The 13189-nt window shown below is 41.2% G+C and overlaps 1 protein-coding gene across 2 annotated transcripts in view; it reads left to right on the top strand.

Annotated features, from left to right (window-relative positions):
• Positions 1-10943, top strand: part of LOC141018069 (steroid hormone receptor ERR2-like) — a 39378-nt gene extending 28435 nt beyond the window's left edge. For both annotated transcript variants that reach the window (XM_073492939.1, XM_073492940.1), the window contains 2 exons: positions 6391-6660; positions 10635-10943. In XM_073492939.1, the coding sequence (XP_073349040.1) occupies positions 6391-6660; positions 10635-10879 (515 nt within the window). In that variant the 3' untranslated portion in view covers positions 10880-10943. The remainder of the gene's footprint in view (positions 1-6390; positions 6661-10634) is intronic.
• The last annotated feature ends 2246 nt before the right edge of the window (positions 10944-13189 follow it).

Genomic DNA, 13189 nt, shown 5'->3' with positions numbered 1-13189 from the left:
CATTTTGTACATACTACTTCACAAATGGCTAATTCAGCTTAATTCAACATTTTTTTTTTTTACTGCAATGTAGCGCTGCAACAATCAATTAACTGCTAGTTATTATGTCGATTAATCAGTTAAATGCTGATCACAATTTTCCTGAGCACAAGGTAACGTCTTTACATGTCTTGTTTTATCCGACCTGCAGCACAAATACATTTATTTTACAATCCTATAAAACAAAGAAAAGGAACAAATCCTCATTTGAGACTTAATACAATCAACTATAATGCAATGTCGCATAGTAAATTAATTTCTCCTTCACAACTTCACAACTAAACAGAGCATTTTTTTCCCTTACCTGTGGATTTATTCACTCATTTCCCAGCTGGCACGACACCAACCAGCTGCCGGAGTTCAACCCAGTCACTGATTCGTCAGCAGATTTACGTTTGACACCTTAAAGGGACAATTCATCAAAAAAACATATTTTTCCTCTTACCTGTGGTGCTATTTATCGATCTAGATTGTTTTGGTATGAGTTGCTGAGTTTTGGAGATATGGGGTGTAGAATATAATGGAACGAAATGGCACTCGGCTTGTGGTGCTGAAAGGTAGTAAAAATAGATTTGAAAAACTCAACAGCGATTCCTCTTTCCAGAAGTCATGACCCAGTTAGTCAAGATAATCCACAGACTGTGTTGTGTACACACAAATTCCTGTACACAAACTGATTACCTCAAAATTATGTCAAAGTAGACAAGTAAAGTAGACTAATTTCTCTAAGGTGTTAAAACTTTTTGGCGGTAATAGTCTACTTCGCTTGGTGACTCTGAGGTTATCGGTTTCCTGACTTTTTAAAAGTAAAGTCAGCTTTTAACCATATCACTGCACAGAAGTAAGCGTGCATCTTGATGAGAGGCTCGTGCTCATGACATCATTGGATGTAAACATTGATGGCGTCCTCCTCACCTGAGCTGTAACGTTAGCTTGCTTAGTTAGCTAGCCACTTGTCCATGATTACATGCACAATTCTTGATACGGAAAGAAAAAGGTTCCTGCATGAAACTGCTCACGACAAGGTCTGTAGATTATGTTGAGTAACAGGCTTGTGATTTCTGCAAAGAAACTATCTAGATGGATAAATAGCATGTAGTTTGTGGTGGTGAAGGTGTGTTGACACCAAACCTGCTCTCGAAACGACAGAGGATTGACTTTCAAAGCAGATGTTAGCTGTGTGGTCTGATTAGGAGTTTTGGCTTTGTTTGAATATCGGTGTACAGTACGAGGTGAAGGTGCTTTAACAGGGACAATAGGAGCTTCACTCACCTGCTGTTTTGAAAAAGAGGCCGAATAGAGTGCCTGCAATCAAATTATTCATTTTAATGATAGCTACAGGGCTGCAGAAACCAATTCAAGACATTTACACCTCAGTCTCTGTTACATTCTCCATGTCTAACTATTGATCTTGAATGCTACGAAGATCTAAATCCAGACCTGACAGAGTTATTAAAGGGGCATGTGACACTCTGGGGACATTTTACCCGGGGCCACTGGGTCAGGGTGTCACCGAGTAACGATTAAGACAAAAGGGGTCCCTACAGTTTAACAGTCCACTCCCACCATTACACTCATAGCCCACTGAGCAAATGGCCTTAACGATGAGGTAATAAGAGTCATTACTGCAGATCGCCCCATTAATGTAAAAGTCCTTCAACATGCACATGTGGAGACCAAGGAAACATGCAACGCTGAATAGATTCTTCTGTTACATGTTGTCATTTTGAAGGCTTAAATATTTGCGGTGAACAGCTGGACTCAGGGCTACTTAATGTGCACAAGTTAGCAGACATTTCTGCTAAGAGGCTTTCAAAATAAAACGCATTTTGTCTTCAAGAGCACAACCGTTGGAGACGATGGTTTTCCTGTGTGTTGACTGTAACTCATCGCTGCAGGCAGCCACTGATTGGATGTTACACACACTGTCATGAAAATGGAAACAGTATCGTGGCGCAGGTGTCAGGAGGTCAGAGGTGGCCACTAATTTGTGCAGCTGTTAACACACGCGCACCATCTCAGACATGTAAGTGCACACTACATGTGTTGATTTATATTCAGGCAACAGCGTTCAGCACCCTCTGGTATTTAACTTGGTTTTCTTCCTCTTTCCTCTCTTCTCTCTCCCACACACACACAAAATCTCTCTCTCTCTCAACCATCATATCTTTCACGCACACTCTCTGGCTTCCTTGTTCTCCTGCTCCCCTGGCTCTCCCCCCCCTCCGACTCCTCCTGCTCATATAGGGCCCTCTAGTCTCATTATTACCTCTGTCTTTTTATTAGGCCCATTAGGGCTCTTAGGAGGCCTGTAATGATACTAAATGAATAGAGAGTGAACTGCTGTCTGTTTTAGACCTAGCTCTCAATGACAGCTTCAAGCTTCACTGCCAACCACTCAGTCTCTTCATTGTACTGAATAGGGATTCAATTACTTATCTGATTTGTACCTGTACTGTACTGTTGCACAGCCAGAGAGCTTTGCTTTTCCTGAAAACAATCACAAAAACATCCCACTGTGTGTTTATAAATCAAATGGTAGCCTACAGTCATTCAGTATGACTGCTAACATCGGGGGGTGTCACATGTAGATTTACAGTCCTAGTAAGGAGGATTTAGTTTCAGATTCACCGTCCTCCTATCACGTGTTACAAAGGTGGAAGATGGACTTCGACACTGGAGTCCAGTGATTGTATCTTGAGTCCCACATGTGGTTTGGTTTCAGCAACAAAAACACTTTTGTTAAGGGAAAGATTGTGCTGTCAGTTAAATGTTAATTAACATGACTCATGCTGCACGAATTTAACCAAGACCATTATCTTTACCTTACTGTACCCAGTGGCTATGAGTGACTTAGTTCTTTAAACTATTTTTATCATGCTTTAGTATCTTGCCAGTAAACTTTCTGCTCATACATTCAGCATCATTTTTTTTTCCACTTAGCCAATATGTAAATTAAAGATGTTTAATAATTCATAGACAGAAACTGTAATCCAGGATTTTTGTTAGATTTCTTTCAAATTGTATCCTGCTGAGAATTACTTCTATATGAAGGCAATTTTTAAGAAAAATCTCTTTTTTTTAACTGAAAAAAAAAAAACACACCATCACACTGAAATGCATTCTTTATGGAGGCTAAAAACCAAACCACAGTACATGAACTCTCTATTTTTACCTCACCTCAAACAATAAAAACAGCATAAACACATTGAGATCATCTGTTAGACAGCTAACACTAGATCGCTACATGCTAGCCGGTGCGGCAGCAACAGCTAGCTTTAAAGCTAATTGCATTTTCTATTATTTTGCTTTCTTTTTAGTTGAAATGATTAATTCCAAACCAGTAGATTGTTATCGGACATATAAGCAGGAGGTAAAGTCTGTCATGACGGAGAAAAAACAGTTAAACTAGTTTGGCTAAAAGGTAACCAGCCTAGCATAGCAGCATCTACCATCTCAGGTTTTGACTGTTTAATTTAGCTGTAAATCACATATTTAAATGTGTTGAACTGTAGATTGATTTTTTTTTTAGATTGTGATAACCTACAAACTATACACTGTAAAATATATTTTATTTTCTTAGACATACGAGTTCAGTTGTGAGTGTAGTAGAAAGATACAAAGCTGTTTCTTCTGTATCTGCCTTTTTCAGGTATCCTACTGTAAGACAGTTATTTCTATAATCAGCTTTAAAAGGTATAACATGAAGGCATTACAACCTTTCTATCTATTACGCAGTTTGCCTCACAGCCTATAAACTTTAAACTCTTTTACTTAATTCCTCATTCAGCCTTCACAGGGCAGAATAGTACATAATAATTCATTTTTTTATAGCGCAGTGGAAAACTGTGCTATCCCCTCCCTCTCCGTTCATGCCTCTTGTCATCACAAGGGGAGAACACTGCAGAGACACAGACAAACACATTCCCAAGTTTGCTCAATATTGTGTCATGTTTGGTCAAACGGCAGTAAATCAGTAGGGTGACATATTGATATTTCATCAGGGGGAATCACCCTCCACAGTGACACTTAACTCAGCCACCTCCGGGCGACGCACCTGAAGCTCCGGGGCGACCCCTGGGGAGCCAGGAAGTCACTCCACCGCTTGAGTAAATTGAGTGGAAAGGGAAAAAAAACATGCTGGGGGAAAAAAGAGATGATGAAGAAAATGAGGAGATGGGTGAGGAGTATTAAAAAACAGAAAACTGAGCACATAACAAAAGAAATGGTGCCCCCAGCATGAAAGGTACTATGAAACCGATTTATTAACAGTAGGATGTACTCGGAATAAGCTTTTTTTTCACATATTTTGGCTTTTCCTAGACATGTAACATGTGAGAAGTATAGACATCGATCGTCCCTTGTTATTCTAAATACACCTCACAGGATTGAAGCCATTAATTGTCTTTTAACGAGTCTTTAAGGGTTGGAGAGTAAATTCACGAGTTCCTTACGCAGCCTAGAGTATCTACATTCAGTGATCCCGCAGTCCCTCCATCCCCCCACTAAACGTGTACCGGATGTCCTCCATCAGCTGTCTGTTTGTCAGATCTGAGGCTTGGATCGATCCCCCTTTCGCATTTGGTGGACTGATTACAATCTACTAATCAATGACACCCCCAGCACTCTTTTCTCTCTCCCTCATTCTCTCTCTCTGCCCGTCGTTTCTCTATTTGCTTGATAAGAACCATCAGGAGGACCTCTTTTAAGTCAACCTGCCCCATTCCCCGTCCATACAACCTCAGATTTAAGTAAGCAGAGTGGTGGGTTCAAGGCCCTGGTCAATACTCCCAATCACCTTCCTATTCACTATAGAGTGCTGAGAGGTATTGTGGCGCTCGAGGTCTTTTCAGATGTCCGTCTGTTTGATGTGGTGTGTGTGTGTGTGTGTGTGTCTGTGTGTGTGCGCGCGTGTGTGTGAATGTTAGAGACGAGAGTTGATGGGACGACCTCCACATCCCGGATGAATTGTTAACTCGAGTTCAGAAGGTTGAGCAAGAGACAAAAGAGTCAAGAAGGTGTTTATCAGGTGTAATAAATTTGTGTTTTTGTTTCGTATCGGACTGAAGGTCTTTCCCATCATTGTACCATTATGTCACCTGTAGCTGGTCGTACCTTTAAATAAATTGCATTTTCATTATTACAGAATAATGAAAATATAAGTCCATATTATTTATACACAGTGTCGGAAAGAAATTAAGTGCATTTACTGTTAAGTACTGCATTTAAGTACAACTGATGTACTTGTACGTTACTTGCAATGGCAAATTTAAAGGGGCAATATGTAAGAATTTTAGTTTAAAACATTCAAAAATGCACTAAAATTATCAACAAATAGGAAGAAATAACAGGTTTCATATTATGTTACGGCGTTCCCTGCTGCGTCACCCCGTCCCAGGCCTGAAAACCTTCTCCTCCGGGCAGTCATACACTCCTCTGCTCGCAGTGTTAACAACACCAACGCTCCCCTGGTGCCACGAGCTCCCAGTCTGGGCCAGTAGCTGTAATGCTAACTGAGCTAACTAGCTACAGTTAGTATGAATTCGACTGGTATTGCACCTTTAAATATGTTTTGACAATACTTTTGTACTTCTGCTTCATGTGACTATAAAAGAAAAATGAATTACCACAAATAGAAAATGTTCATAACATTACAACAAGGTCACTGAGCAAACTCTTCCACTGATGCACTTGTTCAATACACTCAGGCTTAATGTACTTAATTATAAATGCAAAATGGCTCTTGAAAATGTACATGATTCATTGACTAACTTCATAAGAAGTAAATAACCTGATGAAGGCATGACGGCTGGAAAATGCTTGAGGAATGAAGTCCACTATAACTGAGTGGTGAGTTTTACGACTTATCTAAGTTTGAAGAAAAACTAAAAAAGCAATTTCAACCTGTTCATTTAGTCAACTTTAAAACCCAGAATTCAAGAGCTGAGAAGAGCTGGTTAGGTTTACGAGTGGATTTGTCCTCACTAATCGGTCTCTCATGCGCTCATGTACTTGGCTGCAGAAGGACTGACTGTCGACGGTTGATGGTTGAAGCAGCCCCGGCTCATGTTTCAAAGGCCTCTGCACTTGACTGATTTATATTCTTCCCTTAAGCCACCGCATACAGCCATCGGCCCGTGTTTCATGTTGGACTTCTCTGGGGATTATGCAGCGTTATATACAGTACACAGCCCATAAAACATACGGATATACTTGAGACGGCCAATTACAGAGCAGTGAGGTTAATGGGTCGGTCTCATGACTTGTCATGTGGTTATAAAGTGTGTGTGTGCCCGGCAGTACCTGGAAAGAAAATCCCAAAAACTAACATTTACTTTTTAAATCCTGCAGGTTTTTCCACTCTCTCGCTGGCAGACCAGATGAGTTTACTGCAGAGCGCCTGGATGGAGATCCTGGTGCTGAGCATCGTGTTTCGCTCGCTGCCCTGCGAGGACGAGATCGTGTACGCGGAGGACTACGTGGTGGACGAGGAGCAGGCGAGGATCTCGGGCCTGCTGGACCTGCACGTCGCCATCCTGCCGCTGGTGCGACGCTTCAAGAAGCTGCGCATGGAGAAGGAGGAGTTTGTCTCGCTCAAAGCCATCGCCCTCGCCAACTCAGGTATAGTTTACCTCTTCAATCCCGCTCTGTGTTCAAAGCATACAGAACTTTATTTTAAATTCCAGTGACAATACACCGATTATTTTTGGCTGAATTTTGGGGCAATGTGGAAAGACATCAAGAGTAGGATTTTTTATGAAGTCTTGAATATCATTCACTCTATGTAACATTATACAGCATCAATGAAAGCTGAAACAAGATGATATGGAGTACATTTGCCAAGATCCTGTCACAAAATGTGGAATTAACAACCTTCTTAAAGGAGCGCTACGTAGTTTTGGGGAAGAAATTTTAATAAGAAGAAAAAGAGCTTCATAAACAAACTACATAAACCATCTAAACAGACAGCAAACGGGAAGAAATCCTCAAAGAACTTCCTCGATTTCGCCAAAAAAAGTCTTGCTCGAGGTCATTTTTGCATTTTGTGAAAGAGAGAGTTAAGAGTTAATGCGCTTCAGTGGAGATGAAAAACATTTGCGAATATGTTCTGACATAGTCATATAGACTGATCAGCCATTTACACTCTGAGAGAAGAGAGGAAGCCCCCAAATGCCCCAACTAATTCCTCCTTCCTCTTCTTCTTCTTCTTCTTCTTCTTCTTCATCTGCATCATCTTCGTCTTTCGTTTTTACAACATTTCAAACAGTTTGCCTGGCAATAAGATGGAATCACAGTCACTGTAAAACAAGTGTGAGTGTGTGCATTAGGTTACCTTTGGTTTAAACACAAAAATGATATACCTAAAGGTATCATCAAGAACGTTCCAGTCAATTGGCCAAATATTTTTTTTTTTGTGCCACGACAAGGAGGTACATCTCTATGTTAAATCTGACATGAATCTCGATGGTTGGCATTTAATTAAAACAAACAAAGAAATAAAACAAAAAAAAATGTCAAGCGCTTGTCTGTATCTGGTGAGCCGATCACTTCTACAATGAAGGATTCCTGATAAGACGGGACAAAAAGGTCAGAGGCATGGTTGTTTCATTTAAACAATGTGTGCGAGTGTGTGTGCGTCTATATTTTAATTTGTGTGCACGTGTGTGTGTATGTGTGTGTGTGTGTGTGACTGTCACATTGCGCTCTCATTCTCTCCATCTCCATAACAGTAGCTGCCAGCACGCCACAGCCGAGGGAGATATATTTAGCATTTCATTAGGAAAACAGGGGCTGTCAATAAAATGTGTTAAGTGGAGTGGAATGAGCGTTGGGGAGCGACGGGCCTCGTTTGTTCCAATGTGAAGATGCTGCGCCCGTATCGACAGTTTGCTTTTCATGAGGCCGGGCCTGTCCCCCACTAATCAATGCCTGTTAGGAGTCTTTTCTCCTGCCTGACTGAAAAATGAAAAATGCTGAGCCCAGAGCTTTAGTCTTCTGATGACAAACTCTCCATGGGAGAGTGGAGAGAGAGGGGAGGGGAGGGAGAGCGGTGATGGAAAGACAGGGATGTGTAAAGGTAAGGGAGAAGTGTGAGAGAGGAAGGCAGGGGTTGAGAGGGAGGCTCAGCGAGGGCGTGAGGGCAGCCTCGGCTCGTTTGAACACAGTCTCGGAGAGCTTCGGGCTCCAGGGGTCCTGTGGGTGTGACAGCTGTGGAAATTCATGGCCATTGATTTTGTAATTAGCGGAGTATCGACGGGATTGACGCCAGGCTGCTGACGGATTACATGGAAATTGTTTCTTCAAAGTTAGTTTTGCATTCCGCCCCTAACCTCCTTCAACACACACACACACACGCATATGAAAACGCTCGCTATGCAGTTTACACACACTGACACACATTTGAAAACATATTCTTTCTATCCCCTCCTCCGTTCTTCAAACACACACACACACACATATGCTCGCGTAGCCAAACGAGGATCAGATCAGTATTAACATGAAGGTTTCAAATGAAGAGTGCTGGAACACATGTGCGGTCCACATAGCCTAGTTAATTTCCCAAGATAGAAACGCAATTTACACAGAAGGCGACTGGTAAAAGAGACTTAATCAGTCAGTTAGGAACATAATTAGCCTTGTACTTTCCCTTTTTTCTGCCTCATTTACATGTTTGTACACGGTCTCACTTCGCTCCACAACTTTCATGACACATAGCAGAGCCGATCTAATTCACTCGCACGCTTCAATCAGCGGCCACGTTTGGTTTAGCTCCAGTAATACAGTGTGTTTAGGATGAGGCGAGTCCATCTTATTCCATTGAGATGAATGCTTTCGATTCAATTAGAATACAGAATTGAATCCACATTTTGTGTCGCGCAGTTTTATCTATCAGTTAATGAATTGTGGATATGATCCGTCCACAGATGAGAGCTGACACTGTAAGTCTGTGCAGTGAAATTGGCTGAAAGCAAACCGCTGCTTGTCCATTAAAACGCTCTCTGTCAGCGTGTCCTTTTGGAGGACAAGACTGTTTTTTTCCCCCCCGACTTGTAGACTTACACATAGAGAGCAGTTTTTAATAAGTCTCAACTGGTTTTATTTTAGAGCCTATACATAAGGGGGCCAACTGCTCTTTCTTATGGAAATGAAGGCCATCTGCCGCCATCATTCAGCTGAACGATATCCTAGTAATGCAGCCATCTGAATTCATTAGCAGGGGGGGATGTATGTGGTCGCATGATACCAAAAGAAATGAATCTTTTTCCTGTCCCGCCATATATTTATACAGACCTACAGTACCTCTCCCCTCTCTCTCCCTAGAGTCCCGGCCACGCATAGGCATTTATTTAAGGAGTGTCATTAAGCACTAACAAGAGAAAAACCTCTCTTCAAAATTGCATGTTTGCAAAGAGCGGCTGCAGAATTCAAAGCTGCAAAACACCAAGTCGTTGTTGCAGCCGTAGATCTAGATTTGTCACACTGCAGATCAATAGAAAATGCCTTTCATTTAATACATTTGTCATTAAAGGTACACTGCAGAGTATTTGCCCGCTAGTAGTGCTATGGAGCAACGTGTATGCATATGGGCCTCTATTTTATTAGTCATGTATGCATGTGAGCATGTTAGTTACACGTGACGCTGATGGACAGTTGGCAGCTGTAACGTGCCAACAAAGGTAGCACTGCACAGGCAAAGGCAGGGAAGAGCAAGACAGCTAGCTAGCAAACATGAGTGTAAACAATGCACTGTTTAAATTATTACCAAAAATGGCTTTGCCAATGTTTAATGAAGAATAAAATGCATTCAAAACCTCTCTCAGACCTCAAGAATACAAGACTGGAATTTCTTATTTTGATACAATACCTTGTAAAATATTGATATTTGATACCATGTTAGACACCAAAAAGGTTTAAGATTTTGTATTTATTTTTTAATTTTTTTTTTAAATGTATTTTTTGGCCTTTTCACGGCTTGATTGATAGGACAGCATTGAGCGGTGATAGGAAATGGGATGAGAGAGAGGGAGGATGACATGCAGCAAAGGGGCCAGAGGTCAGACTCAAACCCTGGGCCGCTGCAGCGAGGACAAGGCCTCTGAACATGGGACGACTGCTCTACCAACTGAGCTATTGGGGCGCCCAAAATTTGTATTAAAAGAGAATTACAAATAGCTGTTGGGCCATCAGGACAGCAGTTTACCGGGCTATCTTGTTTAATACTTTCATTGATATTGAAACAGGAGCAGTCAACAACAGTCGTTAGCACTGGTCAGTAGCGTCACTTGTATCCTGACAATGGTTTTTGTATAAAACAGTAAACTTTTGTTGTATTTTGGCCGTTCGTTCACGCAACATCGTTTTTGCAGATCCGTGTGTACGATGATGTTTTTACAACGGAAAAACATTTCCATTTTTAGCAAAACTGTTGTCATGTAAACAGGGCCCAGTACCCACAATGCATTTGGGTAAGACTGAAGACAGACACAACTTTTTGTTAACATTTGAAAACTCCACAGGGCACCCATAATGTGTTCCTCTAAAATATTAACAATCTTTGCTTCTTCCATCCTTCCCCACCACCCTTCTTGCTGCAGACTCCATGCACATAGAGAATATCGAGGCGGTCCAAAGGCTCCAGGATTCTCTCCATGAGGCCCTGCAGGACTTTGAGGGCTCCCAGCATCCGGAGGACCCTCGGCGGGCGGGCAAGCTGCTAATGACCCTGCCTCTGCTCCGTCAGACCGCCACCAAGGCCGTGCAGCACTTCTACAGCATCAAAATGCAGGGCAAAGTCCCCATGCACAAACTATTCCTCGAGATGCTGGAGGCCAAGGCTTGACACCCGGGCCAGACGTTTGACAGACAGCTGCATCACCCAATGGGAGGCGAGGGACAGCCCATTAAAAAAATAATAAAGGTGGTGTGCCAACTGACGGTGAAAGGATAAAGCTTGGACTACTGAGTCATTTTAACACTTTTAAATGGTAATAAATGTAAAAGAAAAAGGGACTTGAGACGGTTTTAAAAAGGGTGAATATCAACCTGATTGACATGGGATCATGATGATGTATATAAAGATGTTGTGTACAGAGATCAGGCAACTGCGGTCTTGTTATAACCAGAGACCCGTTGCTCTATATCACCTGAAGCTTCTGTGAATTTGTTTCTTATCTTATTTTCATCTCAAAATGGAAGTGTGTTAATATAAATGTCCTGAAGAACTGTACGGCTACGTGGCCACATTATGTGTTTCTTTCATATTTTCTAATCTCAGTTGTGAAAGCAATAGTCTCTAACTGGTCTACATATAATACGTGTACTGTATATTGTGTGAAATTGCACTGGGCAGGCGGGCGGGGGGGGTGAATTGTTAGACATATTCTTATATTCGTCATCAAAAGGAAGCGCTACCCGAGCACGGGTATGTAAGATTCTCGATTTCCTCGTAATATATTTACCTCGTAGTTGCTTCATTGACTCAGCGGTTTTAGTCAACTTGGTGCTTTCAGAAGGACAATGACTGGCCAGTGATCAAAGTTCAAAAAGAGTTTGCACTAAGCATCTATGAATAATGCGGCAATAATGGGTATCGTGCTCGCAAGCTCTGTCTGGTAGCGTCTGAGTGTCAGTCAGTGGTTTTTGCTCATAGTGACTAAAATGCCCTCCTCACTCCTGTCTGTGCTCAGTGTCATACAAAAGTATTGGCAACTAGGCATACTGTGAAAAAAATACACATGATAAGCTATATTCTGTACTGAGAACTTTTAACCTAAACTGTAAGGTTTATTTATTTAAATACAGGTAAAAGACACAATAACAGCAACACCTATGCAATCTAATGCAATCGAACCTGATAGCCCTGCAATAAATACGACCTTTGTGAAGTTTATAATGTTCATATATGTGTTGATTCAACTCTTTGGTCATTTTTCAATCTGTAGTTTGTGATGGTGCTGTATTAGATTGCATTATGTTGTATAGACTTTGCTTTTTCTTGTGTTTATCACTCTTTTGTTTAGGTTGTATTCTCAAACAAGTGTCACTATATCGTTCGTGATAGATTAGTCCTTTTTGTTCTTGCTCATATGTGATACCAAAGTCTGTGTGCTAGCATCACAAACCCAAACTGTAAACATTAAACACATGATCCTGTATTTTGTTTTAGCAGTGTGAACTATGGGTTAAATAATTCAAACTTTGAAATTTTGACTCTGCCATCCCTCGTCTTGGACAAACCGCAATCAGAACTGTTGTAAAACCAGAACTTTGTTAAAGGAGACCTATTATGTTTTATCATTTTTTCCCTCCCTTCAGTGTGTTATATAGGTTCTTTAAAGTTAAAAAGCTTCACACCAACATAAGCTCCTCTTTCCCGCAAAATCACTGGTCCTGAAACGCCTCGCCAGTAGTAATTCTGTGACTTTGTGACATCACACTACGTCACCATGTCACACATTTGTATAATTTATGCCCAGCTAGTTTGGCAGGTAAGAATTAATTTAGCACAGCTGCTCTGTTGTTGTTAGCAGTGCTGGCTCAGGCATGTGTGAGCTGACCAATCAGAACAGACTGGGTATTCAGGAGGTGGGGCCTTAAAGAGACAGGAGCTAAAACAGAGCGTTTCAGTGAGAGGGGGGATACAGTGCTGCAGCACTGGACAGTATGAGACAACTGATGTGTTTTTTGAGCATTAAAGCATGTAAACCTATTCTAGTAGTAACCCAAAATAAAACAATGAACCTGAAATTGAACTCCTTTAAGTTACTTTATGATTTTGTTGACATTTGTTAATAATAATTTTGGCCGGAGGTGCATGGTTGTCGTAGCATAGCATATTTTTCTTGACAGTTTAATTCAAAGGTGCTTTATTGACATGGACATTTTAAGAACTGTCATAAAAGTACAGTTTGTATAAATAGATTTGGACAGCACAAAATAACAGCAATATGAAAAAATCAAAAAATATGCTATGCTACAACAGGCAACCATGCACCGCTGTCCGAAACAATCATTAGCAAATGTAATCTTAATCATAATGTAACTTAACAGATTTCTGGTTTGACTGCAGTTCTGCGTGTACTTTGTCCAAGTGGTGTTGCCGTACCTAGCCTTCCTGAAACAACTATATCAGCAAGGCCAAAACTCGCCT

Source organism: Pagrus major, chromosome 22, assembly GCF_040436345.1.
Source record: "Pagrus major chromosome 22, Pma_NU_1.0".
NCBI lineage: Eukaryota > Metazoa > Chordata > Actinopteri > Spariformes > Sparidae > Pagrus > Pagrus major.
Note: the sequence above shows the minus strand (reverse complement) of the source record. Positions and strands in the feature narration are given on the sequence as shown.